The following is a 21320-nucleotide window of genomic DNA, read 5'->3' on the forward strand; positions in this document are numbered from 1 at the left end:
ATCCACAGTGCGCCCTAAATTACATGTTAGCTTTATTCTGCGGGTCGATACGATTACGGCGATACCAAATTTATATACTTTTTTTTATGTATTGCGGCTTTTGCACAATAAAATCACTTTTTTTATAAAATCATTTGTTTTCTGTGTCGCCATATTCTAAAACCCATAACTTTTTTATTTTTGCGTACACAAAGCGGTGTCAGGGATTATTTTTTGCGGGACGGATTGTCGTTTTTATTAGTACTATTTTGGAGTAAATGTGACTTTTTGATCACTTTTTATAGCATTTTTTGGAAGGAGATGTGACCTAAAAACAAAGATTCTGGCGTTGTTTTTCATGGTTTTTTTTTACGGCGTTCACCGTGCGGGATAAATTACATAATAGTTTTGTAGTTTGGGTCGTTACGGACGCGGCGATACCAATTATGTATAGTTTTTTTAATTTTTACGGTTTTTCCCATAATAAAAGACTTACTATGGGAAAAATGTCAGTTTGGCTTTATTTTTATTTGAAATGTGTGTGTTTTTATTGTTTTACCACATTTTTATTAACTTTTTTTTACTTTTCTGACTTGTCCCACTAGGGGACATGAGGGCCTGATGCCCCGATCGCTACTCTAATACACTGCACTACGTACGTAGTGCAGTGTATTAGCGCTGTCAGTTATTCACTGACAGCAAGCCTATGAGGACACGCCGCAGGCGGGTCCTCATCGGCTCCTGTACAAGGCAGACTCGGACGCCATTTTCTGGTGTCCGATTGCCACAGCAACCCAGCGATTGCATCACTGGGTTGCCGATCGGGTGAAAATTGAGCGCAGCATCTGAGGGGTTAATCTGCCGGATCGGAGAATAGCTCCGGTCCTGGCAGTTACAGGAGGGTGCCAGCTGTATAATACAGCTGTCACCCCGCGGTGATGGTGCCGGCTCTGCTTCTGAGCCCGCACAATCACTGCGCCGTACATGTACGGCGCTTTGCGGGAAGCACCTCCCGACAGCGCCGTACATGTACGGCGCATGTCGGGAAGGGGTTAAAGAGGTATTTCGGTTTACATCTACTGGAAGTAAACAACGAAGGTTCCTATTGAATGACAGCAAGCAGAGATCTTAAAAACCATAATGAATCAATACAGAATGTGTATTGGAAAATTTGATAAACTTTCACTATACCAAAAAAATAAAAATAAATTTGCTGAAACCGTAATACCCCTTTAAAAGGGACACATCCATCCAAAACATTTTTTTTTTTATCAGATCTTAACAAGCGCTAGGTGACAATTATATGCTATTTATTTTTTATTTTTTTTAAATCTTGCCACGTTAGCTACTTCCTGTCCAGTGTCTTCAATTTCTGTGTGCAGTTAGCAGGGAGGAGTTAGGGGTGGTGACTCAATAAGAGCACTACACCTCCAATAGTTGTAAAGCCACCATATGCCGTCCCCACTGCCACCTTCTAGCTCCCTGAGACACCCTGTCCGTCTCTCTCCCCTGTCCTTTACTGAGGGATACTGGCAGTTTTAAGGTTCCCAAGCAGCCCCAACTCCCATGCCAGATTTTCAAACACTGACCTGGAGATCAATGTATCTGTGTGGTGGACAGCAACCCTGATATTAAAGAGGCGAAGAGACGCAAGGGGGTACAGTACGTAATAGGTACTGTAAACATTAGCCATCCTGACTGGGTTATCACAAGTAGGCTACAAGAAAACACAAATGTACTGACTTCTACATACCCGCCTACCGCTCGGAGGCTATTTACCTTGTTTTAGAGTGCTCCGTTGTGCAATATACTCACGTGGACAATCTAATCCCGGTCCCCATATGCTTTATCCAAACTGAGATCAGGGGACTCATTGTTTTGGGCACCACTTATCTCATAGCAATGGTGCTCCATATTCAACACCCAGGATTATAACAAGGGTAATACTAAAAAGTCACATTTAATAGTGCTGCCCATTACCTGCACCTTACACTTAGTACTGTACGGCTTTAGGTCTTATTCAGACAACCGTATTTTACTTCTGTGTACTGTCCGTTAAAATAACTGACCCATGCAAATCAATGGGGCTATTCACACATGCATATTTTTTTATGCATCGTGTGTCCATAGCATGACACTCACTGCATGTTCTATTTTGGTCTGTTTTTGCGGACCGCGTCACCCATTGATGTCTATGGGAGCAGGAAAAACACAAACAGCACACGGATGTCGTCTGTGTGTGGTCTGTTTTTCAAGCTTCATTTGCTAAAGAAATTAGGAAAAAAAAACAACAGGAAGTGCTTGCAGTGGAGAAACATGGACGAGAAAAACTGATGCCACACGGAACTGGCATGCATGAAATACGCCCAGTTTTTTTGCAGATGCAAAACGGGCATGCTTGTCTGAATAAGGCCTAAAGCTCCAGGCATGGATATCAACAATATAATTAGGGACACTTAGAAGCACTCTGCAGTTCCTCTTTAACTTAGGGTTGCCACTCAGTCTGTGATTAAATCTCCAAACACAGAGACATACAAAGAAGGCCGTAATCTCGGACTCAGCACCAGGAGAGATCGGCTCCCAGGTGGCAGCAAGAGCAGCTGACCATGAACTTTCACCTCAAATGTGGCGAATTAGCCAATATCCAGCAGCTCCACAGCATCAGCCTAATCAGTGAGCGGTACCGGAACTGTTCAGATTACGCCACATGCCCCCCCTCAAAATTATCTATATGTGAGCGCCACATCATCTATGATCAATATCTGACCTCCCATCATCAACTATATCTGAAGCTCCTTATCTAAAATTCATTTAGATGATAAGGGTCAGAAATTGATTATAGATAATGGGGAGACAGATTATACATAATGTTGAGGGGACAGATATAGATGATGATGGGGGGTCAGATTCAGATTATGATGCAGCTTTGTGGTTTCTACTAGTTAGCGAGTCAAAATTCTAATGAAATTACCTTGCAGCAGGATGTAAACAGACAGTCTGCCCTGCCATTGAGGTTTAACCCTTTGTGCGGAGTGCAAGAGAAGTACAACATTTTGTATTTCATTTTAAATTGCATAGTACTCCTGAAATTTAAAAAAAAATATCAAAAGATTCTAATAAAATATTGTTTCCCATAAATATTGAGCTTCGGTTGTGTGATTCTTGATAATCTTGAAACAGACAATCAATTTATCGCACTCACAGCATAAAATCCAGCATTTATTGTACATTTGCTAATAATCGTTATTTATATAGCGCCAACATATTACGCAGCACTTTACAATTTAGAGGGAACATGAAACAAGAGCTTACAATCTATGAGAAAATAAAGGAGACACAAAGTGTAACAGTGTTTGTTCTGTACAATAGTCCGGCCATTTTTATACACACGGGGTGGTACATATAAAGCTGCATGAGCCGGTCACCAGCCAGTATCTGTGTATGACGGACATGAAGAGAAGGAGTGTGAGGGAATCTTATTCTGATGACTAATCTAAAAGGGGGGCCATGGAAAGGAGTCAGATTAGGGAATGTTATAGGCCTGTCTAAATAGATGTGTTTTCAGGGCACGTTTAAAACTGCGGATATTGGGAATTAATCTGATTGTCTGGGGTAGCGCATTCCAGAGGACGGGTGCAGCACGAGAAAAATCTTGGAGACGGGAGTGGGAGGTTCGGATTATGGAGGATTTTAATCTAAGGTCGTTGGCATAATGTAGAACACGGGTAGGGTGGTAGACATAGATGAGTTGTAAGGAGGTGCAGCACTGTGGAAAGCTTTGTGGGTAAGAGTAATACATTTGAATTTTATTCTGAAGGGGATAGTCAACCAGTGTAGTGACTGGCACAGGGTAGAGGCGTTGGTGTAGCGGTTGGTCATAAAGATGAGCCTGGCTGCTGCATTGAGGATAGATTGGAGAGGGGACAGTTTAGTGAGGGGAGGACCGATTAGTAATGAGTTACAGTAGTCAAGACGAGAGTGAATCAGAGCAACAATGAGAGTTTTGACTGTTTCCTCTGTAAGAAAAGTGCGGATTCTGGAGATGTTTATGAGGTGGAAATGACAGGAGCGTGAAAGTGATTGAATGTGAGGAGTAAAGGAAAGATCTGAGTCAAAAATAACCCAGATACAGCGGGCATGCTGCTTAGGAGTGATGGTAGTGCCACACACAGAGATGGAGACATCAGGTTTAGGGAGGTTAGTAGATGGTGGGAAATCAAGGAGCTCCGTTTTAGAAAGACTCTGTTTCAGATAGAGAGAGGACATGATGTTAGAGACAGCGGACAGACAATCACAGGTGTTTTGTATTAGAGCAGGGGTGATGTTATGGGAAGAGGCATATAATTGGGTAGAGATGGTACTGGAAGCCAAATCTGCTGATGGTCTGTCCAATAGGGGCTGAGTAGAGAGAAAACAGGAGCGGACCTAGGGCTGATCTCTGAGGAACCCCGATAGCAAGTGGATAAGGACAAGAAGTAGAACCAGCAAATGACACACCGAACGAGCGCTCAGAGAGATAGGAGGAAAACCAGGAAAGAGCAGCGTCCTTGAGGCCAATAGAGTGGAGCATGTTAAGTAGTAGTTTGTGGTCTACAGTGTCAACGGCTGCAGAGAGATCCAGAAGAATCAGGAGAGAGTATTTACCATCCGATTTAGCCGCCAAGAGATCATTTGAGACTTTAGTAAGGGCAGTCTCTGTGGAGTGTAGAGGGCAGAAACAAGATTGTATGGGGTCTAGAATGGAGTTAGCAGAGATAGCAGATAAGGCGAGAGTAGACCAAGCGTTCCAGGAGTTTGGAGATGAAGGGCAGATTAGAGACTTGTCGGTAGTTAGCAGCGCTGGATGGGTCAATAGTTGTTTTTTTTCAGTAATGGGTTTATAATGGCATGTTTAAAATAGGAGGGAAAGATACCAGAGGAAAGAGAGAGGTTAAATATTTTAGTCAGGTGACTAGTGAGAGTCGGTGAGAGGGACTGGAGGAGGTGTGAGGGAATAACAAGGACAGGTAGTAGGACAAGAAGACAGGAGCCTGGAGACTTCTTCTTCTGTTATTAGGTCAAATGCTGAAAGTGAAGAAGAGGGAGTGCGGGAGGGAAGGGGATTGATGTTACTCGGGGACTGGGAGATAATATCATGGCGGATGTGTCAATTTTAACTTTAAAATAAGTGGCCATGTCTTAAGCACTGAGATCTGTGATTGGCGTCTGCACTTTAGGACTAAGGAGGGAGTGAAAAGTATCAAAGAAGCGTTTTGGATTATTAGATGGTGTGGAGATGAGAGAAGTGAAATAGACTTGTTTAGCTTGGTGAAGGGCAAAGTTGTACGTTTTGAGCATACATTTGTAATGGAGGAAGTCTGCAGCCAAACGCGATTTTCTCGACAGTGGTTCGGCACATCTCAAGCACCGCTGAAGAAAGCGGGATTGAGGCATGTGCCAGGGTTGTCGTCGTCTTTGTCGGGTGGTTCGGAGTGTAGGGGGGGGGGGCTGCTTCATCCAATGTATTTTTGAGAGGGTTATTGTAAAGTTTGGCAGCCAGATTGGGACAAGAGGGGGAAGAGATAGGAGACAATGAGGACTGTAGACTGTCTATGAGTTGCTGAGTGTTAATGGCCTCTAGATTTCTGTATGTCTGACAGGTAGGCATGACCTGAGAAGGCAGAGAAAATTTGATAGTAAAGGAGAGAAGGTTGTGGTCAGAGAGCGGGAGAGGAGAGTTAGTAAGTTGTGACAGACCTAGGGAGGAGGTTAAAAATAGAAACTGGGAGGCAGATGGGGAGATCGGGTTATCAATAGGGATGTTGAAGTCACCCATGATGGAAGTGGGTGTCTCCAGAGGATAGAAATTGTGGAAGTCAGGCAGCAAAATCATCCAGGAATTGGTGGGATGAGCCTGGGGGGGGGGGGGTGATAGACAACTGCCACTCGGAGGGGAAAAGGGTGAAAGAGTCTGAGGGTGTGGACTTCAAAAGAGGGAAATTTGAGTGAGGGTACTGGGGGAATGACTTGAAAAGTGCAGTGTGGGGGAAAAAAGTATACCTACTCCTCCACCCTGCCTGTTCTCAGGTCTGGGGGCATGAGAGAACTGGAGACCACCATAAGATAGAGCAGCAGGGGAAGCAGTGTCAGACAGGTGTAGCCATGTTTCTGTAAGAGCCAGAAGGTTGAGAGTGCCAGAAAGGAATAATGAAATAATGAATCATTTATTATCTTTGTACAATAAATCTGGATTTCATGCTGGAAGTCAATAGTCTATAACAAGATCATTGTCAATGGCATATTTCACAATATGATTTCACTTTTCCTTATTTCCTCCAGTAGGAAAAAGCTGAAGAAGCATTTTGTACAATGTCAGTATTTCCAGCCATTAACAGGAAGAACACAGACATTCTTGTGGGCAAATAATACTTTGTGGTTTAACTTCTCAAAAATGTTGCTACTTCTCTTCTGAATTGACCACAGAACAGTTGAAGGGTGGGAGAACTTGATGGATGGGTGTCTGCTTTCAGGCCTAAGATCTTATTTAGGCACACAGTGCATTCAGAGTATTCAGGCCAATCACTTTTTCCACATTACCGCACAGCCTTACTCTAAAATGGAGAATATAAATGTTCTCACCAATCTACACCGAATATCCCAGAACGACAAAGCAAGATCAAGTTTGTGGGAATGTGTGCAATCATATTTATTGAAAATAATCACATTTACATAAGAATTTATCAGTCTTTGTTGAGGCACCTTTTGAGTTACAGCCTCCAGTCTCCTTGGGGACACCACAAGTTTGGCACTGCAGATCCCCTGAAGCTCTGTAAGGAAAAAATTTCTATCTTAGTTATATCAGACCTGAGAATTATTATTTTTTTATCCTCATGGTCTTAGAGTGCTTTAAATGCCTTTTAGCAGATTCCAAGCAAATCTGCTAAAAGGCATTTAAAGCACTCTAAGACCATGAGGATAAAAAAATAATAATAATTCTCAGGTCTGATATAACTAAGGAGTGGTTTCAGTCTGACTACTCTTTCATAAAGGACTGATTGGTGGAATGCTACATGGATGTTCTTCTGGAAGGTTCTCCCATCTCAGCAGCGGTACTTGGACACACTTGACCAAGCCATATTGCTTGCGAATGCTCAAAGATCCTGAACAATAATTTTTATGTCTGTGTACAGTTTTAACTCATTCCTCTGAATAAGACTGTTGCACAACAAGTTTACAGCTCTGGGACCCACATCTATCTTGAGATGGGGCCCCCAACCAAGTTTGGTAAAATAGTCTCTGGCCGCCGCACCCAGGCAGGGAACAGATTGTACGGAAACGGTCGGGTACTGAAACAGCCAAGCTCGCTGTTCTGATATTTCCGTAACTCCTATAGGAGCTATGGAAACAGCTCAGCGGTTTCCATAATCCCACCTACTTTACCACTGAGTCCCCACAGTGACCAGCGACCGTCTCACCAGCCAGGGACGGGGGACACCCGATCTTTAAATGTGGGTCCCAGAGCTGGAACCCACACTTAGACATTTGTGGCATATCCTTTGCATACACAACTCTTTCTAGGCGAAAGGGTAAAGGTGGACTGAGCCTACCAATACTTGAGGACTACTATATTGCCACGCACATATCTACGCTAAAAAATTGGCGGACTTTAGATATTGAGAAAAATTGGGTCCACATTGAAAATTCTTTGGCTCCTAAACATAATTTAAAAGCGCTTCTTATTAGCTCTTTATCGGGACGAACAACTTCTGATACATTGCCTAAGCTTATGTACCATTCGATCGAGCTGTGGAGGAATTTCCACTCCTCCTCTAGTAACTATACATCTACTTTAAAGTGGTGGACGCAGCGGTCACAGTTGTAGCATCATGAGCAAGGCCTAGTAATGCAGTCCCTTCTACCATGTGGGATCCTACAGTTTCTGTCTCCCCCCAAATTTTGCCATTTATAGCGACTGCTGGCATCAATGTGGAGTCTCAAATTTTACCCCCAATAATTTCTTTCATTCATTTGTACATAGGCGAATCAGGTCCTGGAACGAATTGTCCAGCAGACAAATTTATATGCCAGGCAATTAGTGACTAAAACCGGTTTCAGAAATAAGCATTTTTGGGGGAATTACCCTAAACATTGGGTTCGTAAAAAAAAAACAAAAAACATCCATCCAGTCCTACTAAGCTACCAGCGCTATCCACAGCACCCGTTTTTGCAGCCATTATGAAACTATAACACGTTTCATGCAGTTTTCCAATAATTCCAAATCCCCCCCAAGAAGTGACCCAGGCTATGATCGCCTTAACAAATTGAGACCCCCTTATCTCCCTCCCAAGAGTCATTTTTAAACTTGTACACCCCAGGCCAAAAATTAATCGGTAGACGAGTCTCTTATGAGCTTCAAGGGCCGTCTATCGTTACGCCAATTTATCTCCTCCAAAAGAGCCTGATACGGTGTGAAACTTTATAAGGTGTGTGAGAGCACAATGGGCTACATCTGTGGATTTTTCATTTATGGGGGCAGGGACCGCCAACTTAATCGCCCAGAGGATATTGGCATTAGTGGAAGTCGTGCATTTTAGCAATGGTTACAAGAATAAATTGAGGATGTATTTCCTTTTTCTGATGACCATGTCCTGCCACATACAGCTGTTACATTACTATTTCTGTACCATTATATGGGCACGATATTTGTTTTTTGGAGAATCTCTAATAATCGAGCTGTTCCTTATCAATACACCATGGGCTTGGTTACTGTTTTGTTCGGGTTTTTGTACAGTATGTACATATGTGAGATATCACAGTTCAAAATAGGGAAAAAAAAATTTTTTTTTAAAAAAGCTATTCATTTTTGTATTCATTTACGTAAACCAGGTCCGCCTACTTACACCACTAAAATAAAGTACAAAATGTGACAAAAAAAACACGTCAGAATTACTTGGATATGCAAAACTATAGCAGAGTTATTCTCTAATCAAGTCAGACAGACCACATTTAAAAAAAATAAAAATAAAAAATAAAAAGTGGCTTGGTCATTAAGTGGGGGGGGGGGGGGGGGTCAAACAAAAGAATCAGTGTTTACTCTTTCACTTACGAGCCGAGACCCAATCACTGCAAGGTTTTTCTTATCGATTAGTCTTCATGTTACATGTTATTTTTTTCTAAACTGTAATCATTTTATCACATCTATTTCATTCAGAGTTCTGCTGGATCCGTTGCCAGCGCACTAAATGACTGAATTTCAGATAAACAATACAGATTCCATCTTCACCGAGTGTGAATAGTGAAGAAACTGACATAAAGCTCCGAATTGATAGTAAATTAGAGAACAAAAATGACTCAACATTTTAAGTAGATTTTTAACTGAAACCCTGCACAAAAATGGAGTACTCTTCAATAAAGAAACCACTCATCTGCCCCATGTTTACCCCTAAAAAGGAGTCTGCTGTATTCTTGGTCAGCGCGATTAGCCAAAGAGCACAATATTTTTTGTTACACATACACAGAAAAAAAAAATAAAAGTCGGAATAGTAATGTAAAACCGCTTTATTAATAGCAGCTTGTACAGTACATTTTAATAAATATTGTTCCCATCATTTAATGAGGTCTTTATGACAAGGACAGGACAATCCCTGATGCATCACATAAAACTGGACAGATTTGGATAGAACAGAAGCTGGAATTAATTCTTTTTGGGAAATGAAGCCTTGAAAATCTCAAATAAGCAGTAACCAGTTCCTGGAGAGAGGGGGAAAAAAAACCAAATATAGTTAGTCATTTGACACATTTTACAACAATTAAAAGGCTATATACACCATTGAAAGAGTGTGGTCGTTGTGGTTTTTGTAAATAAAAACGATCAGTGTGTTTGATGCAACTTTCTAAATACTTATTAAAAACGTGAACTTTTTTTTTTTACAGCTGCTTTGTATTCTGTATACAGAACAGCTGTATCTAGCACTGAAACCTGTATTCGTCAGTTCAGCGGCACTGGCTGGTTTACAAATTATATATATATATATATATATATATATATATTTATTTAATACAAATATGACGTACTCAGTGTGCCATCAAAGTCATACAACAGACTGTTAGCATGTGTGTGACAGAAGAGACAAGCTCACCTTTTGTTCCCTGCCAGGTTCTTTTTTTGGGGGGGGGGAAGGAATATAAAAAAAATAAAAACAGCAATTTCGCCATTGTTCTATGAATTTTAAATTACGCCGTAAATAACATGTTACCTTTATTCTAAATCGGTCGGTAGGATTACGACGATACCACATATGTAGAGGTTTTTATGTTTTACTACTTTTGAACAATAAAAAACACTCGAGTGATATGTGGGCTGTTTTTTTTGCAGGACGAGATGTCGTTTTCATTGGTACTTTTTTGGGGTACATAGGATTTATTGATTAATTTTTAGTATTACTTTTTTGGGGGCAATTCTGCCATTGTATTTGCGTTTTTTTTCTTTACATTCAACTTGCGGTTTAAATTACATGTAAACATATCGTTTGGTCATTATGATCGCAGCGATACTATATAGGCGTTTATTTCTTGTTTACACTTTTACTGAATAAACCCACATTTGACATTTTAGTTGTGCTCCTTTATAATTAATTTTTATTTCACATTCATTTTTTTAGTCTCACGATAGGACTTCACTGCGCGATCTTACCTTGATTGCTACATCAGAGCAGGAGCCCGGCTGTCAGACAGCAGAGCACCCGCTTCAGCCTGCACAGGACTTAGATAAGGCCCATTAGTGACCACCGTGAAAAGTCGTTTGTGGTCACCAACTGGTTAAAATCCTCTAGCAACAACAATACCTAAGGGATACTGTGTAAACAATGGGTGTCTTTCATAGACAAACTTAACCCCTTAATGACCGCCGATTAGCCTTTTCACGGCGGTCATTAATGGGCTTTATTCTACAGCGCCGCTGTAGAATAAGTAAACAGAGCAGGGAGCTGTCAAATCTCCCTGCTATCAGCTGCCGGAGGCAGCTGAGGGCTGGGAGCGTCCCTGCTCTGCCGGGTGAGATCGATATTAGTATCGATCTCACCCGTTTAACCCTTCTGAGTGGTTTTGGAGGGAGGGAGCTCATCCCACCGACACCCGGCGATAAAATCGCCGAGTGTCTGTGTCTTCTATGGCAGCCGGCGGTCTAATAAAGGCCCCCAGGTCTGCCTGGAGCAAATGCCTGCTAGATCATGCCGCAGGCATGACCTAGCAGATGCCTGTCCGTTTTAAACGGACAGGCAGTAATACACTGCAATACAAAAGTATTGCAGTGTATTAGAATAGCGATCGGAGGATAGTGAAGTCCCCTAGTGGGACTAGTATAAAAGTCAAAAAAAAGTTTAATAAAGTGAATTTAAAAAAAGTAAAAAAAAAAAATAAAAAAAAAAAAAAAAAAAATGAAAAACCCACTTTTTCCCCTTACAAAATGCTTTACTATTAAAAAAAAACTACAATAAAGCAAAAAAGTTACACATATTTGTTATCGCTGCGTCCGTAACGACCCCGACTATAAAGCTGTTACATTATTTAACCCGCACTGTGAACGCCGTAAAAAAATAAAAAACAATGGAAAAATTGCTGTTTTCTGTTAATCCTGACTTAAAAAACATGTGATAAAAAGTGATCAAAAAGTCGCATCTACTCTCAAATGGTACCAATAAAAACTACAAGTCTTCCCGCAAAAAACAAAACCTTATACAGCTATGCCGACGCAAAAATAAAAAAGTTATAGCTCTTCGAGTGTGACAATGGAAAAATGTAAAAAATGGCTTGGACATTAGGGCCCAGAATGCAAGCAGGGGGAAGGGGTTAGGGTCTAGAAAACGATAAATTGCGGATTTCCAAACAAGTAGTAGATACCAATTCCTTATCAGGACTGCAGTACTAGATCACTTACCAAAGACTGTAATCCCCATGGTCAGCCTGTACAACAAGACATCACTAGTCCCTGCCTTTAGATGAACTGGAATGCCATTATCCTCCTGCAAAAAAAAAATAAAAAAATAATTTGGGTCTCTTTTGGAGAGGTTATTTATAAAAAACACACACACACACTTCGCTAAATAATTAGAATGTCACGAACTTAATTTATTTCAGTAATTCAATTCAAAAAGTTAAACTCATAGATTCATTACACACAGAGTGGCATGGAGTAGATCAGCCTGTGGCACTGCTGAGGTGTTATGGAAGCCCAGGTTGCTTTGATAGTGGCCTTCAGCTCATCTGCATTGTTGGGTTTGGTGCCTCATCTTCCTCTTGACAATACCCCACAGATTCTCTATGGGGTTTAGGTCAGGCGAGTTTGCTGGCCAATCAAGCACAGTGATACTGTGGTTATTAAACCAGGTATTGGTACTTTTGACAGTGTGGGCAGGTGCCAAGTCCTGCTGGAAAATGAAATCAACATCTCCATAAAGCTTGGCAGCAGAGGAGAGCATGAAGTGCCCTAACATTTCCTGGTAGACGGCTGCGCTGACTCTGGACTTGATAGAACACAGTGGACCACCACTAGCAGATGACAATCAAATCATTTTTTAAATTGGGCTTATTTAATATTCTGAGAGTAAATTTGGGGCTTTCATTTACTGTTAGTGATAATCATCAATATTAAAAGAAAAATAAGCGATCCCTCTGTGTGTAATGAATCTATATAATATATGAGTTTCACCTTTTGAATTGAATTACTGAAATAAAATAAACATCTTTTTGATGATATTCTAATTCATTGAGAAGGACTAGAAAGAGAGAATGAATATATATATATATATATATATATATATAAATAAAATATGCTAATATACAACACATTAACACCAAATCCTTAGGCTATGTTCACACGGAGTATTTTGGGGGGAGGAATATCTGCCTCAAAATTCCGTTTGGAACTTTGAGGCAGATTTTCCTCTCCCTGCACGCCGATTTTTGCGGCGATTTTCGCCCGCGGCCATTGAGCGCCGCGGGCATAAAACAGCGCGAAATAAGCTTTCTCTGCCTCCCATTGAAGTCAATGGGAGGTCGGAGGCGGAAGTGCCCGAAGATAGGGCATGTCGCTTCTTTTTCCCGCGAGGCAGTTTTACTGCTCACGGGAAAAAGACACCGACGCCTCCCATTGAAATCAATGGGAGGCGTTCTCGGGCCGTTTTTGCCAAGTTTTGCGACGCGGTTTCCGCGTCAAAAAACTCGGCAAAGTACTCCGTGTGAACATAGCCTAAAAGAAAGCCTAGAACTGCTTTTCAGTTACAGAGCACCACTTTGGAGACATGTTTTTTTTCTCTTTCTTTCTAAAATCAGGTCACCATTAGCAAACCCCACAAGCAGCCGTCATCACTGGGGACACCATTTAGGAAGAAATTGGTAGTCTTATATAGTGTTAAACAGTCAAGACTATATTCAACTCTGAAATTCTGTTATTACCTGAAAGAGCTTCTGCTTTTCTGCAACCTTGTTTTGGAATGGCCTCCGGGTAGAGCTGCTGAAGGTCCGCTGAGAAATCTGACGGAGGGCCTGAAAGAAGAGTTTGCAAGTCAAACAGTGACTTTACGATAAGCAAGTGAACCTTTAGATTAAAAGTGATTTTTCAGTGCCATCAGGCCATCAATATCTGGTCGTGGGGGCCCAACTCTTGGCACCCCTGCCAATCCGCTGTTTTGAGGGTACGAACACACTGGGCGGATACGCTGCATAAAAAGTACACAGCATATCCACACTGGACCCCGCAGGGAATTCGGTCTGAAAAACTACACCAAAGTGTGCAGGATTTCAGGCGGCATGTCCGCTGAGGAAATCCTGTAGGAATATAACAAAGAAGAAAAAAAAGGCTTTATACTTACCTCAGCTGTAGTCATGGTTACGCATCCCCCAGCCTCCTGGGGTGATGCAGTAGTCAATGTGACCGATGTAGCCTTTGATGGGCTACAGCAGTCACATGGGATGAAACGTCATCCCAGGAAGCCAGTCCGCGCACAGAAGAGAGAATCACATTGCTAGGACCACTGCAGGGGGTAAGTATAAATGTATTTATCTTTTTCCCCTCTCACTTGTGATTTTTGCAGCAGAATCCCAGCACATAGCTGTTTGTTGCAGGTTACCTCCCCCATTCAATTCACCGCAGGTCAATTTATTACGTTTTTCGGCTCATTTTTTCTGTGTGGACGAGATTTGTTCAAGCACGCACGCACGCTCCTGTAATGCGCTGCGGATTCAGCAAATGAAATCTGTTGCGGAAGATCCAGTGTTTACGCCTAATGTGTTCCTACCCTGAAGGGGCCATGGTGCTCGTACGAGTGCTGCTTCCCCATCATTCCCGTCAATGCTCCGTATTGTGAAACGCTGACACACTTGTAGCTGCGGTTCACAGTATTACGGTCTTGTCCCATATTCTGGGACATATAAGGTTATTTCCATCTCAGACATTTAACGATTATAGTAAAGTTTCTGAATGCCCCACTAAAAAAAGGAGGAGACTCCGCCAGACAAGAGAAATATACACAATTTTTTTATGGGGTAAATGGTTTCTATAATAAGAAATTCTTGCATGTACCTTTCCATGGAAATAAATTAACTGGAACTCCCTTATCATAGGCAAACCTTTATATGTATGGCCGGCTTAAAAGAACTGTCCTATTAGGGCAAACATCTTCCATATAACCTATTAGGATAAATAGATATTTATAAAGGGTGGTCCGTCTGCTTTGAACCCCCTCTAATAGCCAGAGTGACTAACCACTCCAAAGAGTCTCTCACTCTGGCAGGCATTCATTTGAGTAACTGCACATTCCCCCTGTAGTAGGTGCTGCAGGAGAGATGCACAGACGCCAGTAGCGATAACCGCTGATTGTAGGGAATTTCCGCTGATGACCAGCGGGTCCTCATTTCAAACAGATGTTGTCCAGTATCTACACATATTGCTTCAATGTATCTAATAGAAGAAAAGCTAATTTGCAAATGGTTTCCATTATAAGTCTTCTACTGTTATTTCTACAGATCCTGTGTGTCTCCATTGCTACGATCTACAAAAAAAAAAACCACCCTTGTGTTGTCTGGTCCTGCATTCATACATATCGACTATATGTTAGAAGAAAGTAGGTGACCAATGAAAGTGAGTATGACTACAGGATGAGACTACATAGGGTTTATTTGTAATCTGTAACCATGGAAAGACACATATACGTCTGCATAAGAGCTGAAGACAAACTATAGATATAAAGTAGAAGTTATAAAATATGGACATAGCCTGTAACTGTTAAGGACATATGTAATAGGTCATGACTTTAAATGTGACTATAATATAAGTGGAGCTTATTTTTAGCCATCAAGTGATAGCAGCTCAAAGTACTAGGAGCAATACCTAGGAGCAGCAATCGTTTGACGTTGGGGAGAAGGATGAAAAGTTAAACTTCCTGGTTTAGTTTCACTGTAAAGCCTCATGAACACGAACGTAAAAACGCCCGGGAAGGTTGCCGGGCCGTTGAAAAATATGGAACATGTCCTATTTCAGGCCGTAATTACGGCACGGGCAGGCCCATAGAAGTCTATGGGGCTCCCGTAATTACAGGAGCGTTGCTAGGCGACGTCAGGTTATAGTCACTGTCCAGGGTGCTGAGTTAACTGATCGGCAGTAACTCTTTCAGCACCCGGGACAGTGACTACCACTGGAGTTAATAGTATTAAAAGTTAACTGCTTCTTCCTCCAGTCCGACCTCCCGGGATGACATTTCATCCAATGTGACCGCTGCAGCCAATCACAGGCTGCAGCAGTCAAACGGACTGCCGTGTCATCCAGGGAGGTCGGACTGGATGTCAAAAGAGGGAAGCATCACCAAGACAACGGCCGGGGAACGTATGAACTTTTACTTACAATCGCTGCGTTCCGCTGCGGAAACTCTGCCCGTAACGGCTGCCCCTTCTCTCTATCCACCACTGATAGAGAGAAGGGGCTGCTAATTAGTGCAATGCAATTTTGCATAGAAAACAGGTCCGTAAATACGGGTGGAATACTGGTGACAACGGGCCCGTATTTACGGGAGGAAAAAAATAAGTTTGTGTGCATGAGGCCTTAGGCTATGGTCACAGAGCAAAGCAAAAACGGTCGTAAAATATGGAGCCGTTTTCAAGCAAAAACAGCCTCTGGTTTTCAGCCGATTTTAAGCAACTTGTGTTTTTTACGGCTGTTTTTCTATGGAGTCGATGAAAAACAGCTCAAGCAGTGACATGCACTTTTTTACGGGGTGTTGGTTTACGCACTCTTTTTACAAACAGCACGTAAAAAAACGCCACGTGGGAGCGAAACGCAGTTTTTCCCATTGAAATCAATGGGCAGATGTTTGGAGGCATTCAGCCTACGTATTTTCAGCCGTTTTTCGGGGTGTTTTACGGCTGAAAATAAGTAGTCTGAACATACCCTTATTCACATAAACGTATTTCACGTCTGTGTGCTGTTCGTTTAAATAACTGACTGCACACTGATCAACGCAATTCAACAGGGCTATTCACACATACGTGTTTCTTCACGGAGCACGTGTCCGTTATGTGAAACTCACCGCACTTACGATTTTGGTCAGGGTTTGTGGATCAGACTCGCCCATTGAATTCAATGGGTGTGTGACAAACGGGGACAGCACACGGACTACATCCGTGTGCTGTCGGTTTTTCACGCATCAGTTGCCAAAGAAATGGAGAAAAAAAAAAAAGTAAAACCAGAAAGTGCTTACAGAGGTGAAACACGGATGAGAAAAACTGACAACATACGAAAACAAGGCCTCACGTTGGGAAACAAACAAAACCATGGGCACCGGATCAGTCACCATTGAAATCAACGGTGATGGAAATAGAAACCTCTGGTTTCTGTTGGTGTTTGTTCAGGGTCCCATTCTGACGGAACGTCAGAACGGGACCCCCAACAAGGCCTCAAACGCATGAAAAACAGCCCGTTTATTGCAGACTCATGGAGAACAGGTTACACTACTAGAGGTATGAGAAGAACCTTATATCCCCCTCCTCCTAATGACACCGGGTGTCAACTCAGATTTAACAGTATCGGGATTACAGAGACTTCCGGTGATAATGTGAAGATGTATAGGTATAAGGTGGGATTCACACGACCGGGTCGTTCCCGAGCCCGAGTGTCGGCCGGTAAAATCGTCCATTTTGCATTAAGTTTTGCATCCGGGCCGGGCAGATCCGGACAGTGACATCAGCGGCAACTCCTGAAGGGGAATCCCCATGTGTTCGGGGATTCCGCTTTAGGAGTTTCCCCTGATGTCACTGCCCAGATATGGACAGAGACATCAAGCACTCTGTCCAGGAGCGGAATCCCCGAAAACACGGGGATTCCGCTCCTTCAAGGAGCTAAAGTGCGGGGTCTATTATTCCTAATGCAGCCGGGTGCCGGCCGATTTATGAACGGCCGGCACCCGGCCGGGAAACCCTGCCGTGTGAATGAGGCCTAAGCGGCACCTATAAACTCTGCCCATCTTATACTTTTAGGAGGTGTAGGGTATCTCAGGTCCTGCCTTTGGTCAGACTTTAGCCACAAACACGACTTTTCATCTATTCTTTTTACACGTTACGCGCTGGTGCCAAATTGCATGAAGGAGTCTGAGTATAAAGCGCTGAGTGGCGTTGTGACACTCTCTGGGGTCTACCTTCATTAAATCTATTGGTATAGAATAGGTTTTATCTGTGTATGTCAATTTTGCTGCAGAAGTGATAGGGCTGAGGAATAAGGGTGGCAGGAACAATGATAGAGATTTATCAGACATTGAAATTGGTATTGGCATGGAGAATATGTTTATGAATGGCCCCCCTGGGCATGCGACTCATTCCTCAACAGACATGCAGTGTCAGGGACTACAGCACAATAATGGCGTACTGATTCCTATTGGGATTTACAACAGAACACATTATGAAGGGCAATCCCACTCGATCTTGAAAATCCATTTCATGTAGTTATGTGCTTAGGAAAAGTAGTGTCAAAGGCCCCATGCACACGAACGTAAAAACGCCGGTAATTATGGGCCCATAGACTTCTATTGGCCACGGGTACCTTCCCGTTTGCTTACATGTGTGCATCCGTAATTACGGGAGTGTTGCTAGGCGACATCAGGGGATAGTCACTGACCAGGGTGCTGAAAGAGTTAAACGGAGAGCGAGAGATGCACTGATCGGCAGTAACCCTTTCAGCACCCTGGACAGGGACTACCGCTGGACAGCGAGTACCATGCGCAGCGCTCACAATATAGATGTCTAATGTGAACTTCAAAAACCTGTAACAAAAAAAAGTTCATACTTACCCAGGACTCCCTGCTTCTTCCTCTAGTCCGGCCTCCTGGGATAACGTTTCAGCCAATGTGACCACTGCAGCCAATCACAGGCTGCAGTGGTCACATGGACTGCCGCGTCATCCAGGAAGGTCGGACTGGATGTCAAAAGAGGGACACGTCACCAAGACAATGGCCGGGGTACGTATTAACTTCTTTTACTTTCAGTAGCTGCGGAAACGCTGCCCCTTCTCTCTATCCAGCACTGATAGAAAGGGGCTGCCGATTAGTGCAATATAGCAGAGAAAACGGGTCCGTAAATACAGGTGACAAAGAACCCGTATTTACAGATCAGAAAAATTACGTTTGTGTGCATGGGGCCTAATCCAAGTAACAAGCGATCATGCCGGCCATCACAACTTACAGATCATCTCATTCCCCAGCTTGGAAGAGCCATGACACCTTCCCTATCACTAACTGTACTGCAAAACTGCAGAGATGTCTCATTGTCCACTATGGATGTAGAGCAATGGAGGAGCGCAGATGAAGGAAACAGAACTGGCAGGTAAAGAAGTATATAAACACTATATTACATTGTAAGGAGTGATCATCAACAGCTGTGTGCAATGCTCAAATATATATATATATATATAAGATGTCTATAGGAGACTGCACAGTGCAGTGATAGCCGTGACATTGACTGTACAGAGCAGGAAGTGCTGAGCGCACGTACACACTAGAATGCTCCCGCTATAGAGGACGTATATACTCAGTCATTACCCACATACCAGCAGACAGAGCACAGTACTGCAGTAACGCATGCATCCCGTGCTGCCCAGATACAGCGTTTACTTATGCCAACGCTACATGCCCGACTGCACCACCACAAGTATCCGCCATGCCCGCAGAAATCAGGTGCAGCTTTACATGATCGCTAATAGGAGGGAGGCAGGCTGACAGAACCCGGAGCGGTTACCTGAATGTTACGGAACATGGTGCCGCTTCTTTACTCACTCTCCCCTATGCGACTCCTATAAAAGTACAAGGACACCGGGTGACCGGAAAAGGAAGTAGAATTAACAGGAAGTGCGACATTGAATCACGTGGTCACACAGGAGGTGGGCGGGGCATGAATGGCAGTGAGAGTACTAGGCGCGTTATTTAGACGTAGGGTATGTTCACACGGCCTATTTACGGACGTAATTCGGGCGTTTTTGCCCCGAATTACGTCTGAAAATAGCGCTGACAAACATCTGCCCATTGAAAGCAAGGGGCAGACGTTTGTCTGTTCACACGAGGCGTATATTTACGCGCCGCTGTCAAATGACGGCGCGTAAATAGACGCCCGCGTAGAAGAAGTGACCTGTCACTTCTTTGGCCGTAATTGGAGCCGCTATTCATTGACTCCAATGAATAGCAGCGCTAATTACGGCCGTAATTGACGCGGCGTTCAAGCGCCTGCACATGCCGGTACGGCTGAAATTACGGGGATGTTTTCAGGCTGAAACATCCCCGTAATTTCAGCCGTAACGGACGCCCTCGTGTGAACATACCCGTAATGTTATAAAGCCACTTTTGGGGTATGTGCACACACACTAATTACGTCCGTAAATTACGGACGTATTTCGGCCGCAAGTTCCGGACCGAACTCAGTGCAGGGATCCGGGCTCCTAGCATCATACTTATGTACGACGCTAGGAGTCCCTGCCTCGCTGCAGGACAACAGTCCCGTACTGAAAACATGATTACAGTACGGGACAGTTGTCCGGCAGCGAGGCAGGGACTCCTAGCATCGTACATAAGTATAATGCTTGGAGCCCGGCTCCCTGCACTGTGTTCGGTCCGGGACTTGTGGCCGACATACGTCCGTAAAATACGGACGTAATTAGTGTGTGTGCACATACCCTTAGGGTATGTTCACACGGCGGGGTCCGTAACGGCTGAAATTACGGGGATGTTTCAGCCTGAAAACATCCCCGTAATTTCAGCCGTACCGGCATGTGCAGGCGCTTGAACGCCGCGTCAATTACGGCCGTAATTAGCGCTGCTATTCATTGGAGTCAATGAATAGCGGCTCCAATTACGGCCAAAGAAGTGACAGGTCACTTCTTCCACGCGGGCGTCTATTTACGCGCCGTCATTTGACAGCGGCGCGTAAATATACGCCTCGTGTGAACAGACAAACGTCTGCCCATTGCTTTCAATGGGCAGATGTTTGTCAGCGCTATTGAGGCGCTATTTTCGGGGCGTAATTCGGGGCAAAAACGCCCGATTTACGTCCGTAAATAGGCCGTGTGAACATACCCTTATTGTTTGTGATCTGCGCTATGGTGGCAGGGAGAGGCTTTAGTGAAAGTAGGTGAGACGTGAGCTTCTATCTAATGACGCCCTTATAGTTCCTGAACGTGCCCCAATGATGTGTGCTTCTCATTGCCGGAAAGCGAGTTACCGCTGATCAGAGCCCAGCATAGAGGGTTAACTGCTGGGCAGCATGAAGTGTGCTATGCACACCTTTGTAAACAATTTTTTTTCAAATTTAAATAAAACGGTGTATCAGTGTGATTGGTGCCACATTGTAATTACATTTTATAACAAATAATAAATTATATATTGTATTGTGTATACAGAGCAGCTGTATCTAGCGCTGAAACTTGAATCCGTCAGGTCAGCAGCACTAACGGGTTCAGTGACAGCAGGTGGAACGAGCTGTTATCAACTTCGATGTGATCGATAACAAGTTCATCTTGCCCGTCAGAGACACACAAGACCCGCTGTCACTACACACGTCAGTCCCGCTGTTCTAACGGATTCAGGTCTTAATGTAAGATACAGCTGCTCTATACAGGATACAAAGTAGCTGTATCTCAAAAAGTAAAATCATTTGTAAAAAAAAAGTGCACAAAACATACTGATACACTTTTTTTTTTAAACGGGCAATGCTCGGGAACGAGTGTTCATATGCACGATCATTGGCTCGTGTAAAAGGGCCTTTAGTGGCTACATATCAATTGTGCACTCGTCTCAATACCTGTAAAAAACATATTAGTCATATTACAATGGGAACGG

The 21320-nt window shown here is 43.3% G+C and overlaps 1 protein-coding gene across 1 annotated transcript; it reads right to left on the reverse strand.

The window, feature by feature from the left end:
* Nucleotides 1-9501: 9501 nt before the first annotated feature.
* COX7A2 (cytochrome c oxidase subunit 7A2) lies at nt 9502-19341 on the reverse strand. The gene is made up of 4 exons (XM_075862037.1): nt 19231-19341; nt 13411-13500; nt 11894-11978; nt 9502-9708 (listed from the first exon to the last, which is right to left on the reverse strand). Exons 1-4 carry the CDS (start codon nt 19246-19248, stop codon nt 9653-9655), a joined length of 249 nt encoding a protein of 82 aa, XP_075718152.1. The 5' UTR covers nt 19249-19341; the 3' UTR covers nt 9502-9652.
* Between the last annotated feature and the right edge of the window lie 1979 nt (nt 19342-21320).

The sequence above is a fragment of the Rhinoderma darwinii genome, chromosome 4 (assembly GCF_050947455.1).
Source record: "Rhinoderma darwinii isolate aRhiDar2 chromosome 4, aRhiDar2.hap1, whole genome shotgun sequence".
NCBI lineage: Eukaryota > Metazoa > Chordata > Amphibia > Anura > Rhinodermatidae > Rhinoderma > Rhinoderma darwinii.

Excerpts from the sequence above, each read along its gene's own strand:
- COX7A2 (XM_075862037.1), bottom strand. Across the intron at positions 11,979-13,410 it reads AAAAGCAGAAGCTCTTTCAG|GAGGATAATGGCATTCCAGT; the intron begins GTAATAACAGAA and ends TTTTTTTTGCAG. Across the intron at positions 9,709-11,893 it reads CATGGGGATTACAGTCTTTG|GAACTGGTTACTGCTTATTT; the intron begins GTAAGTGATCTA and ends CCCTCTCTCCAG.